The sequence below is a fragment of the Camelina sativa genome, chromosome 17 (assembly GCF_000633955.1).
Source record: "Camelina sativa cultivar DH55 chromosome 17, Cs, whole genome shotgun sequence".
Classification (NCBI taxonomy): Eukaryota; Viridiplantae; Streptophyta; class Magnoliopsida; order Brassicales; family Brassicaceae; genus Camelina; species Camelina sativa.
In genome coordinates this window covers 4032345-4049547 of record NC_025701.1, presented here as the reverse complement: position 1 = coordinate 4049547, position 17203 = coordinate 4032345, and the positions used below count along the sequence as shown (strand labels likewise).

General features: G+C 35.5%; 5 protein-coding genes across 5 annotated transcripts in view; 3 read left to right on the top strand and 2 right to left on the bottom strand.

Moving 5' to 3' along the window:
• LOC104755185 overlaps positions 1 to 2249 on the top strand; it is a 10100-nt gene extending 7851 nt beyond the window's left edge. Inside the window, exons 8-10 of the mRNA XM_010477529.2 lie at positions 941 to 1323; positions 1416 to 1802; positions 1904 to 2249. Coding sequence (XP_010475831.1) covers positions 941 to 1323; positions 1416 to 1802; positions 1904 to 2071 — 938 coding nt within the window. The 3' untranslated portion in view covers positions 2072 to 2249. The remainder of the gene's footprint in view (positions 1 to 940; positions 1324 to 1415; positions 1803 to 1903) is intronic.
• Positions 2398 to 6090, top strand: LOC104755183 (tRNA pseudouridine synthase A-like). The gene is made up of 10 exons (XM_010477527.2): positions 2398 to 3018; positions 3220 to 3276; positions 3547 to 3624; positions 3879 to 3932; positions 4137 to 4219; positions 4387 to 4486; positions 4620 to 4682; positions 5133 to 5402; positions 5614 to 5674; positions 5779 to 6090. Exons 1-10 carry the CDS (start codon positions 2749 to 2751, stop codon positions 5874 to 5876), a joined length of 1134 nt encoding a protein of 377 aa, XP_010475829.1. The 5' UTR covers positions 2398 to 2748; the 3' UTR covers positions 5877 to 6090.
• Positions 7320 to 10631, bottom strand: LOC104755182 (ATP phosphoribosyltransferase 2, chloroplastic). Its single transcript, XM_010477526.2, has 11 exons — positions 10264 to 10631; positions 9707 to 9766; positions 9484 to 9597; positions 9211 to 9276; positions 9025 to 9132; positions 8839 to 8922; positions 8458 to 8559; positions 8241 to 8354; positions 8086 to 8166; positions 7828 to 7947; positions 7320 to 7630 (listed from the first exon to the last, which is right to left on the bottom strand). The coding sequence occupies exons 1-11, from the start codon at positions 10549 to 10551 to the stop codon at positions 7535 to 7537; spliced, it is 1233 nt and encodes a 410-aa protein (XP_010475828.1). The 5' UTR covers positions 10552 to 10631; the 3' UTR covers positions 7320 to 7534.
• LOC104755181 (cx9C motif-containing protein 4-like) lies at positions 10714 to 12249 on the bottom strand. Its single transcript, XM_010477525.2, has 2 exons — positions 12031 to 12249; positions 10714 to 10991 (listed from the first exon to the last, which is right to left on the bottom strand). Exons 1-2 carry the CDS (start codon positions 12114 to 12116, stop codon positions 10886 to 10888), a joined length of 192 nt encoding a protein of 63 aa, XP_010475827.1. The 5' UTR covers positions 12117 to 12249; the 3' UTR covers positions 10714 to 10885.
• On the top strand, positions 14309 to 16682 carry LOC104755180 (COBRA-like protein 6). The gene is made up of 6 exons (XM_019238837.1): positions 14309 to 14332; positions 14448 to 14552; positions 15142 to 15598; positions 15692 to 15836; positions 15914 to 16194; positions 16288 to 16682. The coding sequence occupies exons 1-6, from the start codon at positions 14309 to 14311 to the stop codon at positions 16590 to 16592; spliced, it is 1317 nt and encodes a 438-aa protein (XP_019094382.1). The 3' UTR covers positions 16593 to 16682.

Genomic DNA, 17203 nt, shown 5'->3' with positions numbered 1-17203 from the left:
AAGATTTCGTCCTGGGTGGAAAAGTTATAACATAATCGCTTCTCCTCCTTTTCTGTGAGGGTTTGTTAGTTTTGTCGTCGTCTACTTCTGTTTCACAGTTTCCACACAAAACTATTCAAGCGGTTTCCCCTGTTTGGGTTTTTACGGCGGCTCTAAAACCCGTTTTCACAGGTTTTTTTTTTTCTTTCTTATCATAATAAGCCTTCTGGATTTCTGTTTGCAAAATTATCATTGATTTGTTTGGCTCTTGGACAATTCTGAATACCATATGCTCCAAATTGTATTTTCAGAATTCTCTGTTTATTTTCTTTTACCTTACGATTGAAACTATTGTAAATTGTGTTATATTTTGGAAACTTATGGTGTATTAGAAGTGTATGTTTTGACAGTATTTGTTCTGTCTAGTAGAGATATAAGAACTCAAAGTTTTTGTCTTTACTGTAATTGCCACTGAGTATTTTTACGGTGTCATGTTTTCTCTTGAAATTTATGGTTCTAACCTCAATGTGTAGAACACAATAGGTCAATAGCAAATTCGTCTTAACATCTCAATGAACTGGCACTACGAGGACTTTAGTAACTAGTACTATTTCTTAATTTTGAAGAGAAAGTGATGGAGCTAAATGGTTCTTTAATTGTCACACTACCATAAACAGATTACTTGATTCTCCATACTCACTTTTATTTTGCTCCTTTTCAATGGTTGTAGTGTATCTTGAAGACTTGGTAATGGCCACTGAATTAAACGCTCTGGATTGTATCCTTTAATGGTAATGCATTATTTGTTCTGTACTTCTCTACTTGATTGAGTTTTGATTAAGACACTGCTATTGTGGTTGATTTTAGAAACCTTTTTCATTAGTTGATTCGTTAGATATTTCTCATGCATAAGGGTTTGTTTGATGAGAAACGACACTGCTNAATGGAAACTCAAACAATGGTTTCTGGGATCAAAGAGATCAGTATAGGAAACTGGAGATTAAGGAAGAATCTGACTCCTTGGTTGAATTGAAATGTGGTCCGAGAGCCAATGGCAAGACTCGTCCTCCTTCTGAGTCATCATCATCACTCAAGCAAAACAATTCGTTTGCCTTGGCTATTCGTAGAGAGATGTACAACATCCCAGATTTTCAGACTGAGTATGAAGATGCCAAATTTTTCGTAATCAAGTCCTACAGTGAAGATGATGTTCACAAGAGTATCAAATATTCCGTGTGGTCAAGCACCATCAATGGAAACAAGAAACTCGATGCAGCTTTCCGTGATGCTGAAACAAAAACACTCGAGGATGGCAAAAAACGTCCAATTTTTCTCTTCTTCTCGGTGAGTGAAGTTGACAAAGTGTCTTCTTTTCTTGTGTGATTTTAAGGGTGTCTTAGTTTTAGTCTCATGTTTGATCTCTTTACCCCATTCAGGTGAATGCAAGCAGACAATTTGTGGGATTAGCTGAGATGGTTGGATATGTAGACTTCAAAAAGGATTTAGATTTCTGGCAGGTTGATAAGTGGAGTGGCTTTTTCCCGGTTGAATGGCATGTGGTTAAAGACATCCCTAACTGGGAGTTACGCCATATCACCCTTGACAACAATGAGGACAAGCCAGTTACTCATACGAGGGATACTCACGAGATCAAGATCAAAGAAGGTCTCCAAATGCTCTCGATATTCAAGAACTACTCTGCGAGAACATTTTTGTTAGACGACATGGACTTCTATGAAGAACGAGAGAAGTCTCTTCGAGTGAAGAAGGAGCATAAACCTGTCACTCTTCGCATGGATCTCTTCAAAGAGAAAGACTATGATGTAAAAATGCTTATGACCTTATCTAGTTTTAGTTCATCTTCTCTCAATACTTACAACTTTGTGTCATTTATAACACAATTTGTGTTTATTGAATTCTTCAGTATGAGATGGAAGGTAACAACAGGAGAATGAATCATCAAGGAAGAGGATATAATTGGAACAGAAGTAGCAGTAGCAAACCACAAGCGTCTCTTATCAATCTAACCAAGAATCTCTCCATAGGAGGCTACTCTTCTTCCAAGAGGAACACTGGCAATTATTCAACATGAGGCCACATTCTACCATTCCTCGTCTACGTTATTTGATTCATTTATGAATTGCTTTAGTTAGTTCATGTTACATTAGGTTCTTTATTGTTCCTTTCTTAGGGCGTCTGGTTTGGTTTTAAGCCTACAGATAACAAATACATTTTCACGATTTCAATGATAAAATTAGTCAGTTTTCAGATATTGAAATTAGAAAGAAGATGAAGACATGTAGCAAAAGGTTTTTTTATTAGTATGTTTTTTGTTATTTGTCCCACATCGGCAAGTAGAGGAGAACGTCTCCGAAGTGTGATGCTATATAAAGGAAGCTGGGTTTTACTAGCAATTCATACCTTTCTCGGCCTTTTGGCTAAGATCAAGTGTAGTATCTGTTCTTATCAGTTTAATATCTGATATGTGGGCCATCGGCTCACACGATATTAACTCTATTTTTTAAGGGAGAAAGCCCATTAAGGTAGCTTGCTACCTGGGCTTTCGCGAGTCGCCCATGCGTTGCACTATTGCACGGGCCTGCCTGGCTCATCCCATCAACCAATAGTTAAAAATGTCCTTGTTTTGTGAATATATAAAATCCGGAAAAAGTCTAATGAAACGTTTGTTCTAATTTCTTAAACCCTTATAGCCTGAGGGAGTATAGGCCTGAGAGTTTTGGTGAGAAAACTAATCATCGGTGTGTGATAATGTCCGATAATCTGAAGCATCCTCTCGATATCACGGCTTCTCAGGAATCACTCGAGAGAGACCCTAAGGTTGCGAGAATCGAGGGGTTCAGTGACGACGACGACGACGGAGAGGAACAAGAAGGATTGGTCGAGTCGGAGTCGGAGCTGTCCATGAACCCAGGGAATCCTAGATTGCAGCGTTACTTGGTTGCCATCGAGTATATCGGAACTCGTTTCTCCGGTTCACAACAGCAACCTACGTACCGCACCGTCGTCGGTGTATTGCAGGTTTTTGTAATTTCTTTGATTTTTTTTCATCTCCGCAATTAGAGTGAGAGAGAAATCGATGAGACAATTTAATTCGACAAGTTGGTAGATTGGTTTCGTAGCTAATTATGGTGGCCATAGAGCAGGGCTTAGGGTTCAGTTTATATTGGCTAACAAAGTTTATCTTGGGGGATTCAAGTTGTGTGAATTGATACATTTCAGGAGGCTTTTCATAAGTTCATTGGTCAGCCTGTTAAGATCCTCTGCTCAAGTCGAACGGTAAGAGCTTTTTCATATTTTCCTATACCATTTTTTTTAATTTTCTTTATACAGCCTTAAACCTAAAGTTCTGATACCATATAAACGATCCTTAACCTTAGTAGCTCTGAAGAAACGTTTGTATTGCATTTGTCACAATAGATTCATAGGACCATGCTTTGTAGTCAATAGGTACTCCATAGAAAAGCTAGTACTCATGAATTAGATATAGGTCATGCTCAATTTTGTTTTTGTTTATTATTAGCTGACATTGATATAGCGCCTTTATAGGATGCGGGAGTGCATGCACTATCAAATGTTTGCCATGTAGATGTGGAACGCATCAGTAAAAGGAAGCCGGGTGAAGTGGTATTTCTTTTGCACCCTACTGATTTCTATCTTGTGGCTAACATTTGGAATTTCCGGTGTCACACTCTTTGTATTAAGAGAGAGGAGCACACATGCCACATTGTTTTGAATATTATATGTTCCAATTGTAGTCTGGTTTACACATAACGTATACATTCGCAAATACCTGTTATCGTATATGTTTAATGGTCTTGGAAACTACTAGGGACAGATATACTTGCATTCTCACTGGCCGTTTTGTTTTTAAAATGCAGTTACCACCGCATGAGCCTGATGTGGTCCAGAAAGCTGTCAACCATTTTTTACAGGTTAATATCTGAATGTTTTTCATATTCTAACAATTAGATACAATGGTTTTTTCTCATTTCAGGGACAAAAGTTACTTCAGATTTGATGACATATTCATTTAAGTTTCTATTCACTCTATTTTCCGTGCTGCTAACTTTCACTTACTTTGACCTATCTACTAGTATTCAACATCTCATTAAAATCCTTGCGTTGTTATTAAGCAGAAAAAAGAAGGTGATGTTATGGTGATTGATGTTCGCTGTGTCCCAAGAAACTATCATGCCAGATATAAAGCCCGGGAGCGCACGTAGGTATTCTCTGTCTATCTCTCATAGTAGAAGCCAAGATTAAGTTGTTCTATAGAATTTAGTGTTCCATATGTGTGTTGATTGTATATTAGAGTACGAGGTTATGCTTTGAAAATTAATTCCCTGCAATTGAAAAATTGATGATTTTTCATGACACTCACTGTAGATACTTCTACCGCATGCTATCGGGGTCGGATCCATTATCAATTCTTGAAAAAGACCGTTGCTGGCATGTTCCTGAGGAGCTAAATCTTCGCTCTATGCAGGTTTGCATACTACTGTATTGTCAGCATCCATATCAGCACTGATCCAAAAAAATTATTTTCCCTTGAAAGATGAGTCCTTAACCATAGTAAGAATAAAAAAACTCTAACGACATCATCAATGATTGGTGCGCAGGAAGCATGCAAAATTCTTGTTGGAACTCACGATTTTAGCTCCTTCAGGGCATCTGGTTGCCAGGTCAAATTTCTTTTTATGTTTTTGTTTAAACATCTCTATATGTCATACACTATCAATATGAAATGTTCTGAATGGTTGGACATATTCGTCACAGAATCCCTGATAAAGGCATCTTATTTGTGGCTTGGTAGACCTTAATTATTTGTTTGTGTTTGTGAGCAAGTACGAATATATGATAACTCTAGCAGATTGATCTCTCATTAATCGTTTCTAGTATTCTCAGTCATCACAGCGCACCAAAGCACTCCCATAAATTCAGTTTTTATTGTAGTCAGTAGATGTTAATCTTGATTCTTTAAATTAAGATACATATGTATCCTTTCGTCTTGGTGATATACAGCAAAAGGAGAGATAGCTTGTAATCTGCATCTAAAAAGAAGTTATCATTATGTGTAGACTAGTGTTCTTCCAGAAATCTGTTAACTCTTTTGACGAGTTGTTGTTATACAGGCAAAGTCACCTGTGAGATCTTTAGATGAACTAAATGTTACTGAAGTACCATCAACTCCATACTTTCCATCTATCGCGGATAGGGCGTGGAGTAATCTAAACAATGGAGATCCTCTCGCATGTTCCAGTCAACCCAAGACTGAGACTGTTAGTGTTGCTACTAATGTTGGAGAAGCAGAGGGGTCTACAGATGGTGATTCTTTTGGTGCAAGGAGACGGCACCGCTGCTATGTAGTTACAGCGCGTTCCCGCGGTTTTCTGTACCACCAGGTTTGAGTTTTTTTATTCATTGTCTCTCTTGGTAGATCACGTGTATCAATTGTAGTCTCTTTATTGATACACATAGTAATAGTTGTCCACATATCATCTTTTTGTTGTATGCGGAACTTCGAATAAGAAATGAATCTGATCTGAAAATGAAAGGGATGAATTGTGATGCTCTTTGTGGTCTGTTGATTTCTAGTGTCTTTATGCTGTGCAGGTTCGACTGCTTGTAGGAGTACTAAAATGCGTAGGCACTGGAGAATTGACGGTTGCAGACGGTATGTTGCTGTCTCTTTCTTCAGAGAGTTTACAGTTATAGGTTTGATTAGAATTGAAGGATGTTTAACTGTCTCATTCGGGTTAATCTATGAATTTGCTTCAGTTGAACGAATCCTGGAGGAGAAGACAGTGGCTGCAACCAAACCCATGGCTCCTGCTTCTGGTCTATATCTTGCCCGTGTCAAATACGAGTTTCCATGAAGACTTAAGTTCACTTCATTTCCGCAACAATGGGTGAGGAGTCACCAGAATGGATTCCGTTCAGAAGCTGAATCTTATATACTACAGTTCCGGACGCCATTCGAATCTTTCTTAACCATTATTTCTTCTAAATAACCATTATAAATTCTATATAAGATGTTCAATTTTTCTTCTACTTTTTAACCATAATTTCCAATAATAATTTTCTGTTTTATTTCTTTACTTTAATAGAAATAATTCACATAATATGATTTTTTTTTGTAATTTTACTCTAATTATAATAAACTAAAATATATTTAATATATAGAATTTATAAATATTTATAGAGAGTTTGCTGAGTATATATTTTGTTTTAAGAGAGAACAAAATGTATATTTCAAATTACAATTTGATTAGCTTGAACTTCTTGTCATATATTTATATTTATAGTAATTTCAAATTGTTATATTCAAACTAAAAGATCAGTTATTTATTCATAATAAATTTATTTTTATGATTTTTTTTTACATATTTTTTTAACTTATTCTATCAAATAATTTGTAACTCTCATATTTATAATCATATCCATATTTTAAGGCACTAAATTTTAATTAGTTGCAATAATTTATTTGTGTTTATGTCAAATATATATAAGTTAGGTTTTAGTCTTACGTATACTGATATAATTGAATCATTTTCCATATGATTTTTATAAATGACTTCATTAATAATCTCGGAAAAGCGTACTTAGTTTTCGATTAATCATCTCGAATAATATTTATTTTCATTATGAATCTAAATAATAGATAAGTTTTCTTGCATTTGTTGGATAGTGGAAAAAGTATGGAAGAAACTAAGAAAGCTATAAAACCATAACTAAGATATTTTTTTATAATTTTTGTACAAGTTTTTTTTTTTTTTATCACCAAGTATAAGATCAGCTCAAACGAGCCAATTGGAAGGTTTGAAAGATACTTATTTAAAAAAATACTGCTTGATATTTGGTTAATTATTTATCATTTTATGTTAAACCAAAAAGTAAAAATCATGATGATTTTATGGATTTTTTTTTGTTGTTGTTCCAAGTTCATAATAAATAATAACATGATAAATTTAATTAAGATTAGTTCCTTCGTGTTGTGCCTTCTAACTCTTGGAGAGAGTGAAACGAACAACTGTGTTCAGAGGCGATGGCTTCTATAAAGATTTTCTTTTGGCTACGACTACGCAAAAATTGGAAGTTATGATGGTACCCTTCAGTAAAACCGAAGAAAAAACAAACTTTCTGATTGGCTAGAATCCCTTTCCAAGGATTGTTGATGAAAGAAGCAGTTTATTTTTCTTTGAACCACTCTGTTTTTTTCTTATGGTTCTAATTAAGCTTGGCCTCAGTCGTGACTCGTGAATACCAATTTATTCAATAAGCTAATACTTTTAAACAACCTACATGGGTATTCTAACTGATTAGAAAATGGAAATGAATTTTAATTTGAGAAAATTGGTTTTTAAGTTGACTACTATCTCTGAAAGGCTTAAAAGAGGCGACCTCTGTTTTTCTTCTAAAAGATCCATGTTGACCAAAACAAAAAACAAAAATATCGTGGTGTTTGACGTTGACCTAAAGAGACGAATGCATCTTGACTAAACATCGTAGTATCTCTCAGTCATGTGAAGCAGCATCAAAGGCCGAGGTTACTTAGAAGCTGACTCCATCTGGGAGTTTCTTCATCAAAAATGTATGTTAGAGGTGACACCAGTACTCCACTTCCTCCCACCTGAAATCACATTTCATGACACATTACTTAACGAAACTTCTGAGATTCGAGACGAAAGACTGATCTCGGTACTAAATGTGGTTTGGGCTATTAAATTTCAAGAGTGATGAAAGCTATGTATTTGTAAATCCCTTCAATAATGACAATCCTAGAGTAAAGGAGCGAGGTGGAAAGAAATGATGGATGGCATTACTAACCGCTCTCAGTTGCTGCACAGACTCATATAGAGCTTTTTTGGGTACACAAATCACAATGGCGTAGTACTCAATTGATATTTTTCCATCTCGTTTACAGTAAACTGGACTTATTGTTGGTCCCTGCACATCACAAAAGCACAATCGTCTAAAACTATCACCTATCAAATCAGTGGAAGTACACTGAATATACACCAAGATATTCTTGGGTTGGAGCTAGGAACTAAGGGCTTGTGAGCCCCAAATTTTCTCAAACTTTACCTGCAATCCTGATAATGATGATTGGGTTTTCACACGTTCAGCCACTTCCTCAGCATCCGTTCCTCTCATGTTTGCAACAACCTGGAGTGAAAACACAGGATGAAAGAAAGCAAAAGTAGAGATAAGGAGAAACATTACAATTACTATGCACATACAGTGAATTGACCATCTGCCTTCAAATGAGCCTCTAATCGCTCGAGAATCTCATGCACTGTTTCTAGTGCTCCTTTTCTCTCAGTCAATGCCCTTCTGCTCGCCACTAATGCAGCCTGATATTAAGAAAAAGAAAAAAAAAAACGAATTATCTTCTGGAACACCGGTTGCCAAGTGGAAGGAAAACAGTAGTCAATTCCAAAGATCTTCACATCATACCTGACTTTCCAGCACAATCCCTCCTTCAATCTCTTTTAAGTTGTTCTCTTTAAGGGTTGTCCCACTACTCACAAGGTCCAAAATGGCATCAGCAATCCCCATCTAATTAACAAGAGAAAATGTGTCAACAAACACTGCACACAACAATAGTTTCTTTCTGTATTACTATAATCCATCATCTCACGCTGACGGCACAAAATAGCAAACATACTTTCACAAAAACGTTAATCCCATAGTAAGAGTAAACTCTGAAAAGATAAGAAGACGAATACAATAACTCTTAATGTACTCAGCATTTTCATACAAAAACCAAGCCTAATTAATCCTTATCGAAGCATAGTTCGAAATCCAAGGTTGATTTGAAAATATTGTAAATCTCACCGCAGGAGCTGCCTCTAGGGCTCCATCTGCAGTTGAAAAGCTCACATGCTTGATACCGTTATCTTTCATAAATTTGGGGCCTAGCTGCAAGCACAAGTTGGATAAATTCCAAAACAATTAGAATGCATTCCGAAAAAAGGTAAAAGGACAATAATGCACCAAAGGAATACTTGTAACGCATCATACATAAGTGAATCCTGTGGCAACTCGTAAAGGTCTTTCCGCAGTCCATTGAGGCATTTGTGCTAACTCCTTCAGAGATTTTATATTCTCAAATATTCCATAATTGGGTATCTGAAATCATATGAAAAGAGCAATCAAGAAGTCATCTGTATTGATGATGAACCACAACTATAAAAGATTTGTGCGTACCGCAAGGGAGAGATGACAATCTCCAAAGTTGAGAGCTTCATGGACAATGATAAGATCTTCGTTACCCTAATATATAACACAAACCTTTAAGATTTAATGCAAAATGGTCTTCAGATGACAAGTCTAAGTCATATAAGCTAACGCAAACAGTATGGGTTAGCAATGTCAAGGAAAACCACAGAAGAACGAATAACAAGATATATCAGCACAAAGATACCCTAGAATCTCAACATGTGTCTGCTAATCAAGATATAGAAGTATGATGTTATTTACCTGACCAAATTCACTAACTATGTCAAGACCAACAATGCCTAAATCCAGATCTCCTGAGAGCAACTTCCTGACAATGTCTTTTGGCCGTTGAAACCAAACTTCAGTATTTGGTAACTGGAGGACAAGAAAAAAAAAGATTACCACTACAAGCCGAGAAGTTGAAAAATACCAAAAATAACTAAAATAGAACTCAATACGCTTTTGGCTTTCTCCGAATGCATACCTGGGGAATTTGAGCAACATATTGCCGCGGATTGACTTGTTTGACAAACAATTGGCAATCCTTCATGAGAAAGGAGAAAGTAAAAGAGTCGTAAGGAGCCATAAGATTGCAAATCAGAGAGTGAAAAAATCATTTCAGAGAATCAAAGGATCAAAATGAAACCTTTAAGAAAGCAAACACAAAACTATAACTATAACTTCGCCTAGGGAACGATATGCAATCAATATATAGGCTTCACAGCACAGTCATTAGCTCAAATATAAGAAAAGTCTAGACCTTGAGCTTGTCAGTATAGCTCCCTACAATATCTTCTACAGTACAGAGAGATGATCGCAATTTGATACCAATTAACTAAGATTATCTCACTAGAAGTACAGAACACTGTATAAAATGACGATTAAAGGAGACTCTCAGTGCAAAAATGGAAAGCATTGTGAGAAGCAATTCCCAAAACAAATTGAAGTTTCCGAAACTCAGATACCAAAAAAAAAAAAGCAATGGAAATTTCCCAGCAAAAATCTTCAATTATCCTAAGGGGGAAACACAACGACACTCACCTTGAGAAGATCGAGCGAATCGGCGGCCATGCGTCCTTTGCTAGGAAGACCAAGACGAATCTGCTCCCTCCCGACGACAGAGACGGCGTCGGTGGCACCATTCTGGTTTGATTTCTGAGCGTTGGAGACGCAAGAAGTGACCATCCTGAGGCATCTCTGGCGAGTTCCGGTAACGGAGACAGCGGTGGTTGAATGAATCGGAGAGAAGAGAGAGAGGGAAGGTAAATGAAAAGAAGGAGAAGAAGAGGAGTATTGTAGAGTGGTGTTGAGAGGAATTGAGATTGACATGGTTGCTGCTGCTGCTGGCTCTCTCTCGGACTCGGAGGCGGAGGAAAGAGAGATGGTCGGCGGATATCATTGCAGAAAGCTCGGCCGTTATAAATATCCCAGAGTGTGTCCACGTGGAAAATCCAACTTCTTTTCAAATTAAATTTTAAAAAGATTTATTTTTATTTGTTGAGTGACAGACTTACACAGAAAAATATATCAATCTCTTGCACGACCAAAATACAATAAAATAAAATATTGAAGGTATCTTTCTTCTTCAGGAATGAGTTAAAATGTGCCTTGAAGTTTCTTGTTATGCCTCTGTTTGGTTTATGTCCATTGTGTTATATATATATTACTTCTTGATTTGCTTCAAGAGAGCAGCTACAGATCCACAATGTGTTGACTCGTTATTGCATCTCTCACAACAAGCCTGTAACATCTCTATCACTCTCTGGCACCTGCAACCCCCCCAAACATATAAATCTTAATTAGTATCTATCTCCAGTAAAACACTATGATATGAAAAGTGATGTTGTTGTTGTTGTTGTTCAACGTCGCTTAACTGTGTTAATCATGACTGATTATTCATGGAACTGTCTAAATTAAGGCCTAGAGACATGACTGATTATACTACACAAATCATTATATGCACAAAACCTGGTAAAACAGTAGGACTCATGTAGACACACACAAAAAAAAAGCCAGGCCCCTTCGGAGAATTCGTAATCAAAAGAAGAAGACCAGTTTCTTTTCTTTATACCTCATCATTAGTTTCTGATTTATATTAAGCTAGTTTTGTGAAACCAATGTAATAAGTTCATGCAAACAATGTGACAATGCACTTCCATACTTCTCCCAAGACAGGGATCATAAAATAGATAGATACTTAGGATATCTACAACCAGCCTGATGATGATGATCATAACGACAATAAGAAACCACAAGATTCAGTTAAATCTATTCTACTCATCCATCTCTCTTTATCAAATTACAGATAACGAATGACCCGCACTTCAAATTGGTCTAGAGCTCTCTATAATCAATTTGTTGTAATTGGGAACCACAAGAACATGCTCAAATTATCTAAATCAAAAGGAAGACATTTATAACAGTGTGTCTAGTTAATACTTCACACCATCAGCGTCTCTCTCGATTCTTTAGGGACAGAGTGATTTTGATCCAATACAACAAGTACACCCAAACAAAATTCAGCTAACCTTGGAAAATCTGGTAAATAATCTTCAAACATAACCTCACAACAATTACTAAGATTCTTAAAAGCCATCAAAGTATGATGCATCAAATCCTATTTATGCTAACAAGAGTAATAATTACAACTTAGCTGAAATTGAAAACCCAATAATCGAGGCATGAACCCTAAACCCCCAAAAACTAGAACGGGATATCTCTAATTTCACACTAGTAACATCATAACCAAAACCTGATGAATCTTTATGACTTAATGATGAAACCGCGACAAAATAATGAAGGAATCACCTTTGAGGAAGAAAATTGTTCTTGGAGAGACATGCTTGGATGTCGCAAGCCTCTTTCTTGCAAGGTTCTTTACTCGGTTGCGCCATCTTCTTCTCTCTCTTTTCTTTTTCGCAAGGCTTTTCTCAAATTTGGTTGTTGATCTCTATGATTGATTCAGCAAGCGTCAAAATACTTTTTGTTCCGATCACCGACTTGACATAATCCGCCTGAGAGGAGAGAGATTCGTCGGGAGCTCGGGAAATTAAACCACAATCAAAACCGGTCAATCTTACTGAACCGAACAAAACCATTAAGATATTATTAAATCGAACCGAACTAAACCATTCAGATATTATTAAATCGAACCAAACCGGACCAGGATTATTTTTAGGTTTTGTATCCTTTTGTCCTCCACACCTTCATTATCAAAAGATATTAGCAGTAGTGATTTTATGAAAATACTTAGGTTCACTCTAGGGCGAATCTTATTATTCACTTTTTCTTTATTAACCAATCAGAATCTTTTATGCATTATATTATTTAAAAGAATAAATCAAAATTAAATTAAAAAGCAAAACAGATTATGGAAACAAATTCTGTATATATTCTTTTTAAGGAAAGTTAAATATTGGCTTGGTTTAGATTTTACAATTCAAATGAAATGATATATTGGTTTGGGTTCACAAATAAAGTGATTAGGATTTAGATTTTACAATTCAAACAAAATTATATGTCGCTTTGGGTTTGTAAATAATGTGGTTAGGGTTTAGATTTTACAATTAAAACGAAATTATAGGTCGGTTTGAGTTCACAAATAAAGTGGTTAGAGTTTATATTTTACAATTAAAACGAAATTATATGTCAGTTTTGGTTTACAAATGAGATGATTAGGGTTTAGATTTTATAATTAGAATGAAATTATATGTCGGTTTGGGTTTACAAATGAGATTGTTAGGGTTTAGATTTTACAATTAAAATGAAATTATATGTCGGTTTGGCTTTACAAATAAGATTGTTAGGGTTTTACAATTATAATGAAATTATATATCGGTTTGAATTTATAAATAAGCGGTTTAAGGTTTTAATTTTATAGATTTTATTTCCATATTTTATAAGAAAATGAATGAATAGGTTATTAAATGGATTATAACATGTTAGATTCTTATTGGCTAAAATAATGAGAATTGAACAAAGGGTTCACTCACCTTAGGAGTGAACCCAAGAATTGTTCGTGATTTAATTATATATAGTCTTATTTAGTACTAATAAAAATATAATTTCAAAGGAGGGCGTGAAAAGAGCTTTTTGGTGTTTGAACAACGCATCTCTTTTCTGACACATTCTTCTCTAATTATCATCTCTTAATTAATTACTTTTTTGGTCAACACACTTTTTAATTACATATGTTGTGACCTCTTAATTCTAATTTACGGATTGCTTGCTTTTTGTGGTTGAAAAGGTTTAATCAATGCCATAAGTCATACTACTATAAAAGAGATAGAGCAAGCTGCTTGCTCTAAAATAACCAAAATAACCAATACTATACCATTTTCTGCTTACATAATCAACTAATTGCTGTTATTTATATTCACTGATGTAATGTAGTGATGATGTCCAAATCTCTCTGTTAGCCTCCAAAGTTTCATCTGATAACCTAAGCTACCTTAATTTCTAAAACCATTCTATAAAAAATACAGAAATAAAAAGAAAGTTAAAAACATAGCATAATAAAGCAATAACATCACACGAAGAAGAGAAACATACGTGAATCATTCAATAATAGCTGCCATGCCACCCACTAAACTACCAGAAAAAAATTGCAAAATTAGATTAGTAGTGTACATATAAGGTAAATACTAGTACTATATTTTAAGTACTATATATTACAGCTAATATATATAAGCGTTAATTAATCAAATAAAAAAGGGTAAGTGAAAAACCAAAAATAGAAAGAAAAGGAGAAAAGGGTGGGTTTTGTTTACAAATGCAAAACTCTTCTCGTTCAAACACTAAACCAACAGTCACTGTGTGACTTCTTTGCTTTAATTGTCTCTCTCTCTAACACACACACACACACAGGGAAACCCGAGGCGTCACACTTAAAAAAACTCTTTTGAGATTTTGATCTCTCTCTATATCTCTTTGTCATTCCCAAAGCCAAATAGTATTATTTTCACGTTTTAGGAAAAAAACAAAAAAAAAAGTTCTACATTCTCATATATTTTCATCGATAAGAATCTGAAAATTCGGCGTGATCGATCATTGGTTTTATTTTCTTCTCTCGTTTGCAAGAGAAAAAATGGATGCAATGCTCGTTGTCACTGTCATTCTCTTCGCAATCGCATCACCCACACGTAAGTCTTTTTTAATTCCTTTATAAAAAAAACAATTTGTGTCATACATAAAACGTAATTTTGTAGGGTTTATGATTTAATAAGTTATCGATAAACAAAATGGTTGCAGATGGATACGATCCTTTGGATCCGTTCGGTAAAATCATTATTAAATGGGATCTCCTTTTATCTTCACCTGGCAGACACTCGGTAACTCTTCTTTCTCTCTTTTTTTTTTTTTTGGTTTCTCTGCGTATTTTATACTAATTTCTTTCGATTTTTCATCAAAAAAATATGTGTCTGATCATGGGACCCGCATGAACCTCAGATAATCTGGGATTTTATATATTTTTTTTGTTCTTGAACGAATATGGGTTTATGATGAAATGCTAAAAGATAGTAGTATAACAATTATGTAGAAAATACATAACTAAAATAGAGTCCGAAACTTCAGCTTAAGACGACGAAGTTAGTTAGTTACTCCAATAGTTTGTTTTGTCTCTTGCTAGGTTGATTTTGTCAAATTCATTTTCTGTTTAAAACTTGTAAAAATCTCTGATTCCTTCTTTTCTTATTTTTATTTTTGGAAATTATGTTTATGTATATTAATAGTTTTTATTTTTGAAGAGGTTAGTATTTGATAAATAACTGAATGAAAGGTTCCTATATATAGTAGCATTGATTTTGACAAATTGTCACTAATATTCTTGACTATTAAGAACCAATATATGTAAAATGATCAAACTATATTTCAACGTATATATACAAATGCGTGGTGAAATATCCAAAATGTTTGCAGGTACAAGTAATAGTAGAGAACATGCAAGAGTACCGGCACGTGGAGAAACCAGGGTGGAAGCTGAGTTGGCATTGGCTCAACAAAGAAGTGATATGGGACATGAGAGGAGCTGAGACGACCGAGCAAGGCAATTGCTCTGCCTTTGCCTCCAGCAACAACCTCCCTCACTGCTGTCTCCCCCGACCAACTATCGTCGATCTTCTTCCCGGAGCTTCTTACAACCTTCAGGTCTCTAACTGTTGCCGCGGAGGCGTCTTGACTTCCATGTCTCAGGACCACGCTAATCACGTCTCTACTTTCACAATGGACATTGGGAGCTCTCCTGATGGCCCTGAAGAGTTCAGTATCCCTTATAACTTTGATATAGGGGTCCCGGGTTATAGTTGCGACAATGCTACATCCGTGGCCCCGACCAAGTTTAGCACAGACAAGGGCCGTCGCAAAACCCAAGCTCTAGGTAACCAAAATGTTATAAGATGCTATTTTATTACAACAAGAAGTCAAGAAGCCGAGTTACTTAACAAAGATATGTGGTATATATTGTGAGCAGCAACATGGGAGGCAGTGTGCGTGTACTCGCAATTTCGTTCATCACAGTCACCAAAGTGCTGCGTTTCCCTCTCAGCATTCTACTACCAAAACATCGTTCCTTGTCCTACCTGTAGCTGCGGCTGCTCGAGTTCCCCTTGTGTCAAGTAATTCACTCTTTCGAAACTCTTTCACGTTTACTTTAGTTATTGTTTGGTTTGATGTCTTCTTGCTGAATGTTCAGGAAAGGAGAGATGCCGCCATATCTGGAACAGAAACATGATCCATATGAGGAAGTATCACCTGTAGTGACATGTTCGGATCATATGTGTCCTATCCGCATCCACTGGCATGTGAAAGTGAACTATAGAGAGTATTGGAGGGTAAAGATCACAGCAACGAATCTCAACACAATGAAGAATTACACTAATTGGAACTTAGTGGTGCTTCATCCAAACTTGAAAAGCGTCCAACAAGTCTTCAGCTTCAACTACAAATCTTTGACACCATATCAAAACAGCATCAGTGAGTCAACTATGAAAAAAATGTCTCTTTATTTTTCTTTTCTTACAGTCTTGGTTTAAAATCTTGACTTGTTTCTTGGTGGTGTGGTTTCAGATGACACAGGGATGTTTTGGGGAGTGCAGTTTTACAATGATGTTTTGCTTCAAGCAGGAAAGATTGGGAATGTGCAAACAGAGTTATTGCTAAAGAAGGATATGGGAAATTTCACTTTCAAAGAAGGTTGGGCATTCCCAAGGAGGATCTTGTTCAATGGGGATGAATGTGTTATGCCTTCTCCAGATGACTATCCAAGGCTCCCCAAATCTGCTTCACTTTCTTCTTCATCTTCCTCCTATACTACTATTATTAGCTTTGTTACCATCGTTTTCAGTTTTCTCTTTCACCTTCTACTTGTTTGATGAAAATGTTTTCATTTAAACCCTGCATTGTTCTATTCTTTGACAATTTCAAGAAACAAAAAGCCTCTTATAAAGAGAGCTGAATTTTGCTCCAAGTAGGTTATGTGGTGTGAAGCACTCACATTTCTTGACCATTTGACCATTTGGTGTGAAGCAAACCTTTTAGTTCTTTCCTTCTTTTTATTTAATCACTTAAGTGTTCAGAATTTGATTAGATGAATTAACCAATACAAAGGTTTCTTTATTTTGAAACTGTTATGGCTAAAATCATGCTGTGAAGTGAAAAGGAAAAAATACTTTTTTCGAATTCCTTGTAAACCAAGTACAGATTTAAATAAGGCGATAGTACATTTATTATGATGAGCTCTTATAAAACTGGAAGAATGTGTAATGGAAGTAAACTTGTAAAGCAATATTTCTATATTATGATTATATAAAAAGTGAAAATAATGGAAGTATAATCTAAGTTCTAACAAGACAATATTATCTATATGATAAATCCTATAAAAAAAATGTATTCTTTCTTTTGTCTCTAGAACATATAAAAGACAAAATGGCATGAATCAGCATCACATATGTATCAAATATGTAAAATTCACAAATAAGAAAGA

Bases quoted from the DNA above. Each gene is read 5' to 3' on its own strand.
- LOC104755181 (XM_010477525.2), bottom strand. From the start codon at position 12,116: ATGGCGCAACCGAGTAAAGAACCTTGCAAGAAAGAGGCTTGCGACATC. The intron at 10,992-12,030 runs GTGATTCCTTCA...GGGGGGTTGCAG, and splicing joins AACAATTTTCTTCCTCAAAG to GTGCCAGAGAGTGATAGAGA.
- LOC104755183 (XM_010477527.2), top strand. From the start codon at position 2,749: ATGTCCGATAATCTGAAGCATCCTCTCGATATCACGGCTTCTCAGGAA. The intron at 3,625-3,878 runs GTATTTCTTTTG...TTTAAAATGCAG, and splicing joins AAAGGAAGCCGGGTGAAGTG to TTACCACCGCATGAGCCTGA. The intron at 5,675-5,778 runs GTATGTTGCTGT...AATTTGCTTCAG, and splicing joins AGAATTGACGGTTGCAGACG to TTGAACGAATCCTGGAGGAG.
- LOC104755180 (XM_019238837.1), top strand. From the start codon at position 14,309: ATGGATGCAATGCTCGTTGTCACT. The intron at 15,599-15,691 runs GTAACCAAAATG...TATTGTGAGCAG, and splicing joins TCGCAAAACCCAAGCTCTAG to CAACATGGGAGGCAGTGTGC. The intron at 15,837-15,913 runs GTAATTCACTCT...CTGAATGTTCAG, and splicing joins TCGAGTTCCCCTTGTGTCAA to GAAAGGAGAGATGCCGCCAT.
- LOC104755182 (XM_010477526.2), bottom strand. From the start codon at position 10,551: ATGTCAATCTCAATTCCTCTCAACACCACTCTACAATACTCCTCTTCT. The intron at 9,767-10,263 runs GTGAGTGTCGTT...TTTCTCATGAAG, and splicing joins ATTCGCTCGATCTTCTCAAG to GATTGCCAATTGTTTGTCAA. The intron at 9,133-9,210 runs GTACGCACAAAT...ATATGATTTCAG, and splicing joins ATTGTCATCTCTCCCTTGCG to ATACCCAATTATGGAATATT.